Genomic DNA, 17,260 nt, shown 5'->3' on the forward strand with positions numbered 1-17,260 from the left:
CACAATTCTACAGCAACTGCGCGATGTTAATGGATAAAACACATGGTACTCATTGGTTGTTACCTACAGCTGGTGAAGAAGTTAGGGAGCTTGTTTTTTAATTAAAATTCTAGGAAACGAAACTCTATTCCTTTTCATTCTAAACGGCTACGAAAAAGCATGTTTGGTTCATCAACACTAAATGCACTCTGGCAAACAGATAATGCATTTCACAAAGACGAAAACAAAGCCATTGATTTTGTATCACTTTATTATGTTGCATGCATAATTATACTTATTTGGTAACAAAAATTGAACTTCCTATAGCATAGAAAATCTCGCTTATCGGGCCTATATACTAATATTTCATCGTCTTTAATCAAAAATCTCTCAGGTAATTTATTTAGCTAAGCCGAGAATGCCATTATGAACGCCGGTAAATTGCAAAAAGTCTTTAAAAGGGATTTAGTTATTTTTTTACTACACATTTAAAATTGTTCTCCTAATATTGCTGAGGAAAGCCAGGTTGAGCTGCCGGGTAACCAGGTGCTGCGTACATCATTTGCCCGCCCGGGGGAACCATTCCAGGTACCATCCCCGGTACAGGAACTTGTGCTGGAGGTGCCGCCATATTGGGGCCAGCGGTTAACATTAATTGATCATTTCCTAATAAGGGAAGTTAAGTTAGAGATAGACAAGTATATAATGAACGGAATTAACACTATTATCACACATTGATAACTGCAGGTCGTATAAGCAATGTCTACCAAATACTTACCAAATACTAAAGGTTGGTCTTGCTTCGTTTCTTCTTGATCTTTGCGTTCTTTCTCCGATGTAGCAAGACTATCCACCTTGACGAGAAAAAAATATGTTAAGTTATTAATTTCTTTTATACTGCCTACCATTACTACCTCTGATTCTAAACTGTTCTTTCTAGAGATCCAGTAAGAATCATCTCTTATTGATCCAGTGTTACTGCAAAAGGAAACCTAAACTAAACTAACTTTATTTATACTGGATAGCTCTATCAGTTCTAAACTGTTCTTCCTAGAGGTCCAGTAAGGATCATCTCTTATTGATCCAGTGTTACTACAGGAGGAAACCTAAACTAAACTAACTTTATTTTTACTGGATAGCTCTATCAGTTCTAAACTGTTCTTCCTAGAGGTCCAGTAAGGATCATCTCTTATCGATCCAGTGTTACTACAGAAGGAAACCTAAACTAAACTAACTTTATTTATACTGGATAGCTCTATCAGTTCTAAACTATTCTTCCTAGAGGTCCAGTAAGGATCATCTCTTATGATCCTGCCGTGTCCTACCTTTGTAATATATTCTTTTAAAACTTGAATGACATAAGGCATCGCAAAATCAAGTATATTATTTCTCCAAGCTAGCTCTAAGACAACATCCGGGTGCAACAGATCATAACACGTGAACAAAGCTGCTGCAAAACATTCGTAGTTTTGATTTTCTAAGAACCAGTTTAGAAGATCCTCTGCAATTTCGGCATTTCTAGATTCGGACGAGTAAATCATTGCATCCTAAAATAAAAGAAAACTTTCTAGTGAAAACATAATTTTTTTTAGTTTCCCAAGGTGTGAAACATCATCATATACGCTGAAACGAATCGCTGTATGGCGTCATCAATGCATATCATTCTTACCTTGTATAACTTATCTCTTTTACATAACTCAACAGATTGTTGCCATCTATTATTTCCTTTGTATAAATATGCACTAATCCTACGAAACTCAACCAATTCGTGTTTATCAAGTCTTTGAGCTAAAGCGATGTTATCGAAGTTATCAAATGCATCAATGGATGCACGAAGACCGTTATAATCTTCTTCGTCGATTAACAGATCATTCAGCGCTTCATTCACGACTTTGTTGTTATGATTTTGAACAGATCGCAGATACGGTTTGACCAGAGGAAGATGGTTGATTTTCCTGAAGTAGGTGACGGCACGGGTGTGATCCATTCGTGGAGTAAGCACGATTAGCAAGTCGTTTAGCAGAAGTGGTTTAAAGTCGAGGTAAAACTGTAACGCCTTGTAGTACAGCTCAATATTCGCGACTTTCGTGATAATATCTTTGAATTGTGCTTCTTTCCAAGCGACCGTTGGGTGGGCAACCATCGTGAGAATTGCGTTGTCGTATTCTTCGTATTTCTCGTAAAGGAACACCAGCTCTGCCCACAGGTGGGCTTGTTCTGCTGCCCGGAGAACCTAGCGAGAAAATCGTAGAAAGATTACGAGAAATGTTCACTACAAGAAGTACTTTCTCAGAGCAGTGTTCTATACAAGAAATATCACAGTACGAGAAATATCACAGTACGAGAAATATTACGAATGCACACCTTGGGAATATTGACTCGTGACCAGAACAATTCTAAATGCTCTCTCATCTTTGCTGGTTTATATTTTGAATAAAGTATCGCCAATTCCGTGAACATGCCCATGTGAGCTCGTTCCAGACCCAAGGCAGCCTCGAGCAGTTGAATAAGCTCTTCAAAATGACCTCTGTTTTGATAGTAGTTGATCAACTCTTCCAGTTCATCAGCGTGGACGACGATATGCAGACCGCACATCTGAGCAAGACGGAACTCCTCGCTGTCCACACAAGCGAAACAAACCTGGAATGGAGACAGCCAATCAGCATTAAAGAGTGAAGTACATCAACCAATCACGACAGCGAATTTTACCCCCTAGATCGCTACCTACCTCTTTCCAAGTCCGGGTGCTGTTTGCTTTCCTAGCGCCATCAACCGCAGCTTGAAACTCGCCAAGATGAACCAAGGTCGATGCCAAACGACCATAGTTTGAAATATTGTTGTATAAGATCTTTGCTGCTTCATACATTTTATCATTGTAGCATCTATCACCAACCTGAATACAAGAAAACCGGTCAATGCTTCCACAGTCCAACATGACTCAGAGACCACAGTGAGGAAAACTGAAGATTACAAACCTCTTTGATTTGCGCATGGTTAGGTCCTGATATGAATTCTTCCAGCTCTGCCAATCGATTGGTTTTTGCCAAAGCAAACGCCAGCTCAGTTTCAATAAAACCTTCTCTTGCCTTCTTTCTTGCCATTTGAAGATATTTCACCAGATCTTCATATTTGTCTACACAAGAAAAGATTGTATGATGAATGTATGTCATTTGAAGGAAACACTTTCAAACGAGGCAAACAAATTGATTGCATCCCACCTTCCTTGCGGGCAATGGCGACGACCTCCGTATAAACTGAAGGGTCATCGGCTTTGATGAATGAATCAATGGCCTCTTTCACCATGTCCTGTTCCAGCTGAGCTTTGGCCAGTAAACTCCAAACATCCGGTTCGTTGCAACGCTCAGCAAACTCGTAGGCACGGTCAAGATTCTGGACGTTTTCAATCAGAACCTGAGAGAAACAAAGGGATAATCAGCAACATCAGGAGAGAAAGAGGATAGAACATACAACAACCTGTTATGTACCCACAGCACAAATATACACACATTACACATATATACCCCAGAGTAAAGCTATGAGAACAAGACTGACCTGTATAGCCGAGGTATTGACATCAAATTTCTTGAATATTGCAAAGGCTTCCTCGTACAATTCACTACCAATGGCAATGCTTGCTATGTCAGGAGCGTCGTAGTTATCAAGTCTTGTGATATATTCCATAACTCGCGTACGATCTGCCTTGATTGCAGTAAGGATAAGAAGATTCTGCAAGTTTCTGGAAGATCAAAATTATTGTAAGAATAAGTAGCCACGGCATTGATATGCAAGTTCATGAAATTCTTCGATCGTAACGCAAGTTAATATCATCTAAACTCTTGCGTGGTATTCCAGAGTGACTATCATGTAGGGTATGCACGTTACCTGTGTTCACTAAAGACCGAGTTCTCCAGGACAATCTTCTCAAGTAGTTCAATCAATTCATTTGGTAAATCAGCGGTCATGAAGGCCTTCACGGTACACGAGACATCTTCAGGATCTTGGGTTTCTGAGAGCGCAGTTTGTACGACCTGGTCGATCAGTTGTCGTCGGAATGGATTATCCTCTTGTAAAACACTTGCCCAAAGTTCTGGATCACGACGACGCACAAGATACCTCGCTTCGCTTTTGAACAACGAGTTCTCATTGCATACCTGAAGGAATAATTGAGGAATACTGTTCACAACGCTGTTGTGCTTAGTTCAGTAAATTATACTGAGATCAGCGACTCACATTGATCAACTCCATATCACATTGTCCACGCTCGTACGCGACACACGCGAGATGCGGGTCTCGTTTCTCGCAGTATTTTCCGACGACTTTGCTGTCATAGAAAGGATTTTCCCTGCAACGAAAAAAACACGAATTTTTGACGAAACAATATTTCCATCCTTACTTATAAAAGAGAGCAGTTTAGTTATTCAGACCTCCTCAGGTATAGTAAAACTAGATCCGTACCACACTTTCCAAGAAGTAATATGATGGTAAATGATGGTTTTGAAATATCTTAAAAGAGAAATGAGATTTTTCCTACTGCTTACCTTAGGAATCGTTCAGGATTGTTGTTGGAATCAATGTAAATCTTCGCCAATGCATTGTGGGTAGCTGGTTCCTCTGAGCCTTCATGCACGCGAGCTTCAAGCAGCGGTAATAACAACTTCAGGCGATTACGTTTCTCGACTTCTTCCACTAGTTCATCTGTAGAAAATTGACCTCGTACAACCAGGATGAGATTCTTGATGATATCTTCTGAACAGTCGACATCTAAAAGACCTCCGACAACAACAGGAACACGAGTTGGATTGACCTGAACGTAATGGGATTATCATTAGAATCAATCTGGATAACACTGGATCAGGAAGAGATGATCCTCACTGGATCAACAAGAAATGATCCTCACTGGATCAAAAAGAGATGATCCTTGCTGGATCAATAAGAGATGATCCTCATTGGATCAACAAGAGATGATCTCCACTGGATCGACAAGGGATGATCCTTACTTGGATAAACATGGGATGATCTTCACTGGATCAACAAAGGATAATCCTAACTGGATCAATGAGAGATGATCCTTACTGGACATCCAGGAAAAACAGTTTAGTTTAAACTTGCCTTTTGAATATAGATTTCGATGTATTTCTGCAGATTATTTCGATACAGATACAACACGAGATCATGGACAAAATCAAAGCGATCACAGACGATGATCAATGGCAGTTGATCCGTCAATTTCGCTTCTTTGAGGAAGTTCTTCACTCTCTCGGGGTCATAAACGTTGCTCTCGCGACAAATCCTCTCCACTTCTTTGATTTGACCAGTTTTGCAAGCCGCCTGTTGAGATAAGACGACGCGGTCGTAAACTTTACAAAAATAGTTCGCTAGCAGCTATTACACGCTACTAAACACCTCAACCACGCTTAAATACAATGATTTAAACAAACCTGAATATACTTGAAATGAACCTCAGCATCCTGACTGAAGTTCACAATTGATCCCAGGAAATAAAACAAACCTAAGAAAGAAAATTCTTTCACGATCAGGAACTTCTCTGAACACGTACAAGATTCTCCTCATTTTATTCTCAAGTCTTGACCCACCTTCAAAGCTTTTAAAAGACTCGAAGAGTTCAATCAGTTGAGCTGTTCCAAGTTGTTCGTGATATTTTGTAGCCACTTGAACGCATATTTGAAGGTTTTGACGAATGTTATTAGTCAACATTGCTTTCAACGATTCCATAGAATCCTCAACTGACAAGGTTCCGAAGTAATTGACCAACCACTGAAAAAACGTTTGAATTACAACAAGATGATAAACTGTTGACATTTGTGTAAACGTAATGACAATGCTCTACCAGCGAATGTCTAAATTACCTCAGGATTTAGCAAGTGGGTGTGCACTATTGCTCTTTTGATGTCAAAAATATCTGTGTAATGTTCCAAAGCCTAAAACAAGATTTAGAGGATAATCTTAGAGGTCAACGTCAATTTAAAATAATAGTTTTCTAACCTTACAAAGTGTTTAACATATAGAAGAAAGTCTGTGTTTTTTACCCGTTGTAGAAGTCCAGCGTTCTCACAGAGTTGTGCAATATGCGCTTTGTCATAATGAGTGAACATCTGGTTGCCAAGAATTGCATCAGCAACCTGTTGACAAAAAAATTGAAATGGTTTACTAGGATTGTATAAAGAAAGGGTATAAAAAGATTACTTTATGTAAAACATATTGTCTCAGATAATGTTTTGGTGTTTTCATGCCAATTTATAGCATCAAACGAAAGATGGTGTTCGATTTATTTCATCACTGACAAAAGTTTTTACGTCTATTGAAAGAACAATGCAATTGAAACCAACCTGGGGTGCCGTCAGGAGATTCATTTCTAACAAACGTGTTTGCAAATGGCCTTCGTTTGGCCTGTTGTTCTTGAGAGCATCAAGAAGGAACGACGTACATGCTTGCACTTGATTTGTCTCCATGAAAACATCAACAACTTGACTGAGATCAGCCAAAGGTTCGCCCTCATCTTGAACCAACATTGTTGCAAACTGTCCTCCTTGCTCAGGGTTCACCCGCATCACGCTTCGAAGAAGGAAGATGTAATCAGGTGTGAACCCTACTTTCTTTGCGTACAAAATGATTTTCTGGAATTGACCAGTTTCAGCAAAACATTGGATAACCTGAAACAAAACAAACAATCATATTCTCAGATTCTCCTCAGATAGGAAACACACTTTTGAATCAACAATTTCTACCTTATTAGGGACATTGGCTCTCAAATAGACAGAGAGAGCAAGCGTTGGGTCAACTTGCTTTACCAAATCACCAAGTTCTTCACTGCACTCAAGCTAGGAAAATAAGAAAAAGAAATGAAATTAACATGATTCAGTTCAACAGGATTTAACTGCTCAAAATAACTGGATTACAATGCTTGTCTCAGATTCAAAGGTTGGTTTTCATGTCATGTTTCAGACATCAAACGAAAGATGGTGTTAGGTTTGTTTCATCATTGACAATTTAACGTTATGATTCATCTACTGGTTTTGTTAATACACATGTACTATATCATTTCACCTTTTCCTCTTTCAGCCATTTCTCCAGCAGTTGTTTTCGTCCTTGTTGCAAGACAGGTTTACACAGTTCCAGGGACTCGTATTTGTTCAGCTGACCTTGATCCAGAAGAATACCAAAATACTGCAGCAATGGAGAGGTCTGGCCAGGTTGTGATGGCACTTGTTGGAAACGTTGAATAGTTTGAGGTGTTCGCAGAATCCCCTGTTGAGAAATATAAATGAGTAAAATGACTCAAGTCAACAAGGTTCTAATAAGGATGGATGATTTAACAGGGAATACAACCTCAAAAATGTTCAAACCTTTGGTGCGTTAGCAGCGACCTTTGCTGCCTCAGCGTACTGCATATTGTTGAACATGTTGTTGAATTTTCGTACGAATAATTCCTCAGCACCTCCCAAATTGTTACGTATGGCTATTCTGAGGGCAAGATCTGGATTTTGAAGTACATTTGTGATGTACGTTACAATGTTTTCTTCATCCACACTCACTGATAAGACCTAGAATTGACAGAAAGACCTCATGAAGGGAAAAATACAAATCCCAGATTCAACAGTTGCAATTTATTAGCTTGGTATTTATAAGGCATAAAGTGGCATAAACCACAGTGTATTTACTAGCAACAAACCTGGCCTTTTCTATTAACACCAATAATACCATTACTAGGATCATGTGATGCTGTCACAAAGATAGTATCGCCACTGATTCGGTTCATGTAGATACAAGTACCACTCTCAACATCGTATAAATGAACATAACCATATTTCGTAATCAGGAATACTATGCCGTGTTTTTGGCTGACCTAAATAGGATGCAGATATTCATTAGGAGAATAAAGTAGGTTGTGGTGTTTTTGTGGCTCACAGAGAGAGAGAGAGAGAAACCAGGCTACCTGCATAGCAACAGGAAAATCATTCTGTGCTTCTGGTGGAAAGAAGACCTCAATTGCTTTCTTTTGGAAAGGTTGATTTCCTGATGGTGGTGTTCCAACTTCAATTACATGCAACTACAAAATATAAAGACAGGAACAAATGAATTTTTGTCTGGTGTTATTTCTTCAGCTACATATTTCTACCATGCTTTGAGAAGTGAATCAGTCTTTTGTGTTGTATATCAGAGCTCTCTCACCTTTCCTCCTTGAGGACCACGGACAGCGAATGTGAATAAGGTGGACTCCAGTGGGTTTCCTTCAATTTTGAACTGTGTAAATGCTGCAGCGTGTCCTTCAATTGGCTGACTCACTTTACGCTCAACAGAATATAATTGCATTGCACCAACCACTCGATTTTGCTGTCAAAATGAGATGAACAAAAATTGAAAGATCATGAACAAAAATTGCAGTATCAATATAATATTATCCATTCTAAACATAATTTATTTGTCATTTTACCAACTAAAAACATAGAAATACTAAAGATATGTCTTCATTTTATTTTGTACTAACTTGTGCCTGAATGCCAACAAGCAGAAGCCATTTCTGGTCTCGATCTGTACGATAGTTGATGATCTGACATCCAGCCAAGCTTGAGTGACGATCAAAAACTTTCTGTGGTTGCGAATCACCTGATAGAAGCCAAAATAAAAAAACCCCTTTATAAAAGCTTGAAGGAAATAGCAGCCAGAGAAGATATATGATTTATTTTTGTCTGATTTTATTCGTATTATATATAATTATGGCTCACACACCTTCCATAGACCAATGGTAAACAGCGCCATCGGTTACCAAAGCAACAGTGTTGACACTAATCCATTTCCAGAACGTGACATCTTCTGTCATGTTGTGCGCCTTCATCTTGCTTTTCATCTCAATGTTAAAAATCTGTAATGTATGACCAGCTGCAAAACAAATAAGATATTTTCAATCCAGGCACATCATGAAACCAGCAATCAAACTGCATTCACAGGTCAGAGATATATCCAACACAAGAATAATCCAAATCATAGAATGAAAGGTTTTTGGAAAGAATAATAGAGTTAAAGTTCTACCTTTCAAAGCAATGACTTTGGATTTCGGGTTCATGATTGCAGAGTCGGCAGAGATTGGACGTCTGATGGGGTTATTCGCGTTGTCCATGTCTATGATCACCACTTGAGCAGTTTCGCCAATTTTCTCTCGAACACAGATGAACTTGTCGGACTCCATAGTAAGAGTTGAGAATCCAATATTGGCAGCATTGATGCCAATGTTTTGAAGCTAAAAAAATAGAGAATACAGTCATCACAAAGTACCTATTGACTTAAAGAAGCAGCCCATATGTAACTTTTAGGAAGCATTTGTCAAATTTCAAATGATCAATAATTGACCCAAAGGCAAGGAATGAAAGTACCATGTGACATACTTGGACCTAAAGACCTGACAGGTTGATTTCTTAACTCAGGTTGTACCCCTAAACTAAGTGAACCCTAAGTGTACATGGTAACCCTAAAATGCACCTGTTGATTGGTCAAGACAGGAACACTTTCTGCCTCAACTTGAAATGCCTGAGATGAAACACATATCAGGACAAACATATCTAATATACTGTCAACTATATTTCATATATTTAAACAACGATAACAGTAAAAATATGTCAGGAACGAAATCCGCTTCCTATCCTTCAGATCAAGCGAAAATGACAGATTTATTGAGCAAATTATGCCACGAATCCGTAGGCAAACTTGACGGGTACGTGAAAGGGCAAATATCGTGTATTTGCCCACGGTCTGGGAAAATATGCAAAAGATCATATTGTAAAACTTCGGTGAAATGTACATTTATTTTACTCGTTTTGCCTGCCGGAAACAGCGCGTATTATAAAAGAGGTATTACTCAATAACTCTGGCTCTGCTCAGAAGTTAAATGTTTCCAAAAACCGATGTTATAGAGGTAAAACTTGACCATACAAAACCTTGCTTGAATCTTGCTAGAACTTATTTTTACAACTAGATTGTATAGTATGTTTGTTGCACAATTTTAAATGCTCTTTTGAAACTAAATTTTTAGAAATAATACATTTATGGCATATGTATCGTAAGGTCAGTCATTCATCTTTACCGGCCTAAATTATAACGAGAAATCGATTGAAAATTCCCACAAAATCATTGAAAAATGAAAGCGGTAGCGTGCAAATTATGACTTACTATTACAACATAATCACATATATACCTGTAGGTGCTCCTGAAATTTTATAGGAAGTACTTGCGCCATTGCGATCAAAAGAAATCTGGCCAAGAATTAAAGACAGCTCTTCAATATTGACTCAGATTTATGGTGTTTTGATGTATAGACGATGAAATATACAGATTCAAGCGAGATATTCAATCGTAAAGGAAGATTGTAGGGTAAACGAAGCCTCGAATTGATGGGAGGTGCCACGTGAGAACACCGGGCTTCGGGGTGGACCTCGCTCCATTTCAGGGCACCGCACGTTTAAAGTGACGTCACTTTTCTAGTAATAATTATTTATTATTATTAACCAAAGGTTACTATCGCAGTTAAAGTGCTGCCGTATATTCCCAGGAGTATACAGAATGTAGTACATTTGTACGGTGACGCGTTTTCACACTTGCTTTCATACTTATATCAAAATATAATATAAAAAGGCTACTAAAAATTTCCTTTTATTGCCTGATTTACTAACTTTCAAGCGTGTTTGAGACAATAATGAGCTTGTGTTTCGTTTACTTCGGCATGGTAGCTCGATATAGACGGCCTTCGAACTTTTAAATTCTGTGACGACCAGACTTTTAAAGCTCCGTCTAGTTTTCCGCCCATTCATCAAAATATTAAATCAATTTTTGAAAGTCAAAAATAACCCAACATGGTCATGTCGTGCAATGTTTTTCCCGCCTATGTGAGTGTTGAAACAAACTGAGAGAGAAAGAGTAAAGGCGGCCCCTAACCCAACCATATAAGCCAAAACCCTTTCCGCAAGTCAACACAATATACCACGTTTTTCTCTAGTATTTATGCACCTAACTAACATCCCGATCAGACTTTTAGTTCCGTCTAGTTCTCCGGCGTTTTATCAAAATATTAAATCAATCTTAGGCATATAAGGAACATGTGTGGCAAGTTGTAACAGAATTGGTTTGGAGATCTACAAAAATCTTATTATCAGAAACGTTCTTTACAACAATTATATTTACTGTTTAATACTACATGCAGAATAATTTACGTACAATCTTGTAAAATAAATATACGATATTCTTATCACTAAATTATCTCACTTAATATCAACTGAACTACAATAAACTACGGTGAAACAAGACTGGAATCTTTGGAGACCGCGGATAACTTATCACAGCTGCGAAGCAACTGTTTTCATACGCTTTTAAAAATCATCAAGCAATGCAAAACTGCACAAAACTCCAGTCTGAACATAAACATCATTTTATAATGATGGTTTTCAGTAATACGTTCGTTTCTAAGGTCTTATTTCTAAGGTCTTATTACATTCAACACTAGAGAATTTAAAACACGCCTTTATATTGCTGTTCTGGTAGAAGCAGGTTTAAACCATCAAGTTTTTGACCATATATTAATTGTGATACATTATGAAAACATCACTTGAATGTTTAACTGTTTATTTCTTCAACATTCTCCATAGTTGATATCTCATCTGGTTTTGCACATTTTTCAGAATTTTCCAATTTATCATTTCCGCTATTTGCAAGTTCGTTCTCAGTCTCAATTTCTTCAGTAGACTGTCCGTTAACGACTGTCGTGTTTTCTTTTGCATCAGCGTTCTCATTGCTAGGTTCATTATTGTTAAATTCTGGATTATTATTTTGTGCTTCGGTGTCGTCATTCTTCAAACCATCTTCTTCAATTCCTGCTTCTGTCTGATCGTCGATTGTTTCACTGTTCTTTACAACAGACTCTGCTTGCGGCTCCTCGTTTGCGACAGAATCATCGACAACATCACCTTCTGGGAAATCCTTAACAGGGGATCCCTGATTATCCCCATCTACTGTATCATTCTTACTCCCTTCCCTTTCCTCGCATTCCCTGTTTACCTCTTCCTTCCCCTCACTTTCCTTCTCATCTGGCTCAACAGAACCCTCACTCTTCACATCAGATCCATCATTAACAATCTCAGGACCAGGATTATCAACATCTGCCACCTCTGGTTCCTTACTAACATTTTCTTCTGTAGATCGCTCATTATCTATATTGTCTATCTGTGATCCTCCAGTATCAATCGATGCCACCTCAGACCCATCAATATCATCTACCCCCCCTTCCACTTTCACTTCACCCTCCTGTGACACCTGCGCATCATTCTGTGATCCCTGCCCACTCTCCTGAGACACCTGCTCATCAGCCTCAGGCGATCCCTGCTCAGCTTCCTGTGACACCTGCTTATCCTCCTGAGATACCTGCTCACCCTCCTGAGATACCTGCTCACCCTCCTGAGATACATGCTCACCCTCCTGAGACACCTGCTCACCCTCCTGAGACACCTGCTCACCCTCCTGAGACACCTGCTCACCGTCCTGAGACACCTGTTCACCCTCCTGAGATACCTGTTCACCCTCCTGAGACACCTGTTCACCCTCCTGAGACACCTGCTCGCCCTCCTGAGACACTTGCTCACCCTCCTGAGACACCTGCTCATCCTTCTGAGACACCTGTTCACCCTCCTGAGACACTTGTTCACCCTCCTGAGATACCTGTTCACCTTCCTGTGACACCTGCTTGCCCTCCTGAGACTCAGCAGAAGCAGGTAGAGGTTTGGGTGGTTTAGCAGCAACCTTTGGTGGAGGAGCTGCTTTCTTCCCTTCTGATTCTAAATACGTCTCAGGATTCAGTCCACTCCAAGCTGCGGCTTTTCTCAAGAACTCGGGGATATTCTGGTTTGATGCTGGCGTGGCGTTTGCTTTCACAAGTTCATCCACCTCTGGCGCTGTTAAAGTTTTGGGTTTTTCCTCATCAAGCGGTAAACCACTCCATTCTGTAGCCCGGTTCAGAAACTCTTCCAACGTAAAGGCACCTTTGCCACGATGAGACACAAGCGGATCAACCTTTGGTCCGACTGTTCCTTTGAGACCAATGGATGTCTTAAGTTGTCGTACTCTATCTTTTGCTTGCTCTGCGGCATTCTTTGCAGCAGTTTCCGCCGCATCAAGCTTATCCTTCGCTGCTTTGGCTGCTTCTTCAGCTTTCATTCGTTCTTCCTCAAGATGTTGAAGTCTCTTTCGTTCCTGAAAAATTAAAAATTGTTATCCCCATCCATTGAAAAGACTTCACTCAAATTCTATGGAAACTCATTATTGCTTCACGTTACCTCTTCCATTATCCTTTCCTGTTCTTTTTGTTTCTCCATCAATTCTTCCTTTTGCATCTTCTCGTTCTGGAGTTCCTCTTGTTGTTGAAGTCTCAAAGCTTCAAGTTGTTCTCTCTTCATTCTTTCTTCTTCCAACAATCTTTCCTTTGCTGCTCTGATCTTTTCGTCTTCTTCTCTTGCTCTCTTCTGGTCCTCAAGCAACTGTTGAAGGTTTCGCTGTAATTCTTCGAGTTCTTCACGTCGTTTTATTTCAGCATCCAGCATTGCTTTCTCTTCATCTGCCATCTTCTCAATTTCATCCTTTCTTTTCTTTAATAAGTCAATTTCCTGGAGAGAATAATTTTAAGTTGTTTAGCTTTAGCTATATATTATTGATTTGCTTGCAAGGAACAACAACCGTTAAGTCTCATTTTATTACCCTTCTTTGTTGATCCAAAAGGTCATCTTGTTCTCTTCGTTTTCTTTCTTCTTCAGCCTTCCTTGCTCTGTCTTCATCTCGCTTTGCCTTGCGAGCAATTAAGTCTCTCTTCAATGGTGTTTCACCACCAAAACAATCTACATGTGCATAAAAAGAAACTATTAAATAATACACCATATCACGACCATGTCTTCTATCTCCTTGTCTGATGAGAATGCCTTTCATCTTGTTGGAAAGAATTAAGAAACAATAATTGAATTTTAAACCTACCAATAGCAGTCTGAATTTCCGTTATCCAAGCTTGTTTTGTTCGTTGATCTGGAGCCATCTGTTCATATTCTTTCTTTGTAGAACCACAGGTCACCATAAATCTATACTTGTTCCCACCTTTATCTGGAATGCTTGTTACTTTGGCTTCATTATTCAGGACAAGGTCACCTTTCTTCTCCCGAAATCCACTTGATACATAGTAGGTCAACTTGTCAGGTTTTAAGGCAAACCAACGAGATTTTTGACTCTGGAACATACCATGGCCTTTCTTTGTTAGAAACCCAGTTTTTGTTACTTCATCAAGAATGAAATCATAAAGCTCTTGCAAGCCTTCACGAAGGACACTATAACATTAAAATATTTAGTTAAAAACACACACATTTCAAACTCACCTAAATGTAAATTGAGCTACCAAGCCAAAGGCATATCAACTATAATGTTAAAATTGGTTAATGTTTTTCATCCATACCTTTTATCAACTCCGGTCAAGAATTTCTGCTCTAAGCATTCGATAAACTTCCAGAATGTCAACGCACCATCTTCCGAATACTCTGTCAGGAATTGTTCATTCCACTGGATGCCAATTCCACGCACAAATTTCTCCATTATGATGCACAATTCCTCAACATCTACACGAAGCTCCCCGCTGATATCAAGCTTCTTGAAAATTAGCCATAATTTAAATGCATCTTTCTTGGTTAAAGTATGTGGGCTGTCATCATATTTCTGACCCACAACCACCCATGATAGCTCGTCCAATTCTTTTGGATTCAACTTCTTACCTTTTAATACGTATGGATAAGCAAAATGATCAGAGATTAAGGAATTTAATCAGGTCAAGGTAACCAAGTAACTAGGCTGACATGCTTCTTTTGCAGTTTGCTGTTTAAAAGCAATTGGAAAAATATATTTACAAGTGCTGGCACAGTAAATTGGCAATATCCTCAGAGCATTTGATCAATATAAGCTATTTTTATACAATTTTAAGGGTCTCTCTGACTCTCTCATTTGATAATTTGGCTCTACAGTCAAGTTCTAAGATCATAAAAGCTCTGCAGGAAACATGACGAAACTACACCTTTCCATTTTAGTTATCATCCAAGTTAAAAGAGTCTAATTTCCAAGAACTAAATACTTGATCTAAATACTTTACTGACAGGCTGAAATTAGTGTCTTGTACAGCACAATTTTACATGCAACTACAGTAACTGAACAAAGGTGTGTCAGAGCTGCATGATTGAATTTTATTTCCGCTTTCAATCGCCGTGTCTTTAAACAGCATGCGATCCAGGACGATGTGATCTTCATATGCCATTAATAATAAGTCGGAAATGGGATTTTTAACCAAATTTGTTCATACCGAATATACGCCCTTCCAAATCTTCAAATTTTTGTGAGAACTTTTGTGAAAAAGTAATATAATTGCGACAAGATATTCTAATTAGTGACTCGATTCTTCCTTGGAATGTAAACAAACTTGCTCGAAAGATTAGACACGGTTTCAACCGGTGTTCATGTACAATTTTAGTCAATATTTATTAAAAATACACAGTACAAAAGCTAATGAACGCAGACGTGAGTTCAATAACGGAAAAAAACTACAACCAATAATTACAGAGCGAGTACACACTCAATTTACGCATGAATTATTGTGCAAGATATTTTTGTATTCTGTATTTACATTTAAAACAAAATAAGATCGCATGGGGTTTAATTAAAGTCGTATGCTGAGAAAGTTGTTGGAATTTCAAAGTAGATCAGTTTCTTGTTAACCAAAATCTTATTAAATTCTAACCTGGGATTATGAAATTCTAAACTGTTTACTAGGAAGTAATATTATAACCAATATTACACCCCTTCAGAGGGCAAGGTTAACTGTTTGATATTTGTTGAGAAAATACTTCATAAAATAGGTGTTTATTCTACAGAATTCTACGTACCTTTCAGGAGTAGTTTACTTTCTAAAAATTCAAGAAATTCCGAAACAGACAAGTCTACGTTTTTGGGTAAATATTCATCCAAGTCGTCGCTCACGAAAGGTGTTTTAATCGCTTGACAAACATTTGCTACAACAGCTTGTAGTTGGGACTTCTCTACCCTTCCAGAGCCTGATTCATCCATTGTTGCCACAGCATGTTTTATCCCGTTAGCAACTTCTGTATCGAGGGTTATGTGAGTTTTTAGGCCATTCTCTGTTGGTACTTCTTCACCCATGTTATATGTCGTCTCTCGAAGGTGCACCACTTCAGCGAACGTTGATTTCTTTGAAAGTGCTACGTAACGTCTTAAAACTGACCTTTTCAAAGCTTCCTTCGTACACACGGTAGGAAACAGATTACGCCTTGAAAGATGAAAGATATGTCCTTACAGGTCAACAAAACAAAAGCAAATACGATCTCTCGTGTCAAATTGCGCGAGTTCACGGGAGGGGTGATACGTCACAATACCATCCTCAAAGACCCCACAATATCGAATATTTTTACACGTAACATCACCAATATTCCTATGAAGACAGTTAAGTGGCCTTTAAAATAGAAGTCCAGACTTTAGCTTTAAAAGGAGACAAAATTTCTTGTTTTGGAACGAGTTTCCGTGTTAGGAATATAAGCTAAGGTTATGAAATTTTCTCGTCTATTCACCAGAGATTACCGTGTTTGCATGTGGTTTTACATGTCAAGTATAATGGATCATTTCCATATTGCCTACATCCTTCCGCAATCCACATAGGAGAAAGATTTCCTTTTCTGTACATAACACGTTTTAAATGAGTCACGTCTATTGTTAAACAGCGGGAAATAAAGGAAAAAGAAACGCACACAAATGCTTTGGACACAACGTCATGTCATAATGCCTTTCTAAACTAGATATTTACGTAATACCACAATACAAAGCCAAAGGTCATTCCGAGAAATATTGAATCAAATAAAAGTCTTCAAAAACTCAATTCACTTTATTTCGTACACGCGGTACAACAGCAAGACATGTTTTTTCGTAACTCTGCGTATTTCATATTTTGAAAATTCTCACGTTTATAACCCAATGCTGGCGTTAATTCTTGGTTTCAAATTCAAAACTTGGTTACTACAAAACGCTATCTAATTTTATGGTACAATTTTATCAGTTAAACACGTTACCATGTATCATGACTAGTTTACCGGGACAGTTAAATAGCTCACCGGAAACGTGGAATAAAACAAGAGCAAAATAGGATTATCTTCTTGTCCTGACGTTTAGTTCCTCCTTATTTTGAGAACGGTAGCTT

The 17,260-nt window shown here is 38.6% G+C and overlaps 2 protein-coding genes across 4 annotated transcripts; both read right to left on the reverse strand.

Annotated features, from left to right (window-relative positions):
- Window positions 1-227: 227 nt before the first annotated feature.
- On the reverse strand, window positions 228-10,384 carry LOC114538230 (clathrin heavy chain 1-like). Its single transcript, XM_028559379.1, has 28 exons — window positions 10,187-10,384; window positions 9,028-9,235; window positions 8,728-8,877; window positions 8,486-8,604; window positions 8,170-8,331; window positions 7,934-8,047; window positions 7,670-7,843; window positions 7,344-7,541; window positions 7,045-7,245; window positions 6,726-6,818; window positions 6,327-6,650; window positions 6,027-6,119; window positions 5,847-5,918; window positions 5,574-5,754; window positions 5,418-5,488; window positions 5,089-5,307; window positions 4,518-4,783; window positions 4,210-4,321; window positions 3,862-4,130; window positions 3,532-3,715; window positions 3,198-3,390; window positions 2,955-3,112; window positions 2,708-2,872; window positions 2,344-2,619; window positions 1,649-2,212; window positions 1,305-1,526; window positions 758-833; window positions 228-645 (listed from the first exon to the last, which is right to left on the reverse strand). Exons 1-28 carry the CDS (start codon window positions 10,226-10,228, stop codon window positions 482-484), a joined length of 5,070 nt encoding a protein of 1,689 aa, XP_028415180.1. The 5' UTR covers window positions 10,229-10,384; the 3' UTR covers window positions 228-481.
- Window positions 10,385-11,151: 767 nt separating this feature from the next.
- Window positions 11,152-17,255, reverse strand: LOC114538256 (switch-associated protein 70-like). Of its 3 annotated transcripts, none has more exons than XM_028559409.1 (7): window positions 17,175-17,255; window positions 15,939-16,339; window positions 14,468-14,780; window positions 13,999-14,342; window positions 13,729-13,865; window positions 13,311-13,637; window positions 11,152-13,227 (listed from the first exon to the last, which is right to left on the reverse strand). In XM_028559409.1, exons 2-7 carry the CDS (start codon window positions 16,210-16,212, stop codon window positions 11,599-11,601), a joined length of 3,024 nt encoding a protein of 1,007 aa, XP_028415210.1. In that variant the 5' UTR covers window positions 16,213-16,339; window positions 17,175-17,255; the 3' UTR covers window positions 11,152-11,598. The 3 variants fall into 3 exon arrangements, with proteins under 3 accessions (XP_028415210.1, XP_028415208.1, XP_028415209.1); XM_028559407.1 differs by lacking the exon at window positions 17,175-17,255 and adding an exon at window positions 16,648-16,663; XM_028559408.1 differs by lacking the exon at window positions 17,175-17,255 and having other exon boundaries at window positions 15,939-16,621.
- Between the last annotated feature and the right edge of the window lie 5 nt (window positions 17,256-17,260).

This window comes from Dendronephthya gigantea, unplaced genomic scaffold (assembly GCF_004324835.1).
Source record: "Dendronephthya gigantea isolate DGI-Jeju-01 unplaced genomic scaffold, DenGig_1.0 000178F, whole genome shotgun sequence".
NCBI classification, from domain to species: Eukaryota; Metazoa; Cnidaria; class Anthozoa; order Malacalcyonacea; family Nephtheidae; genus Dendronephthya; species Dendronephthya gigantea.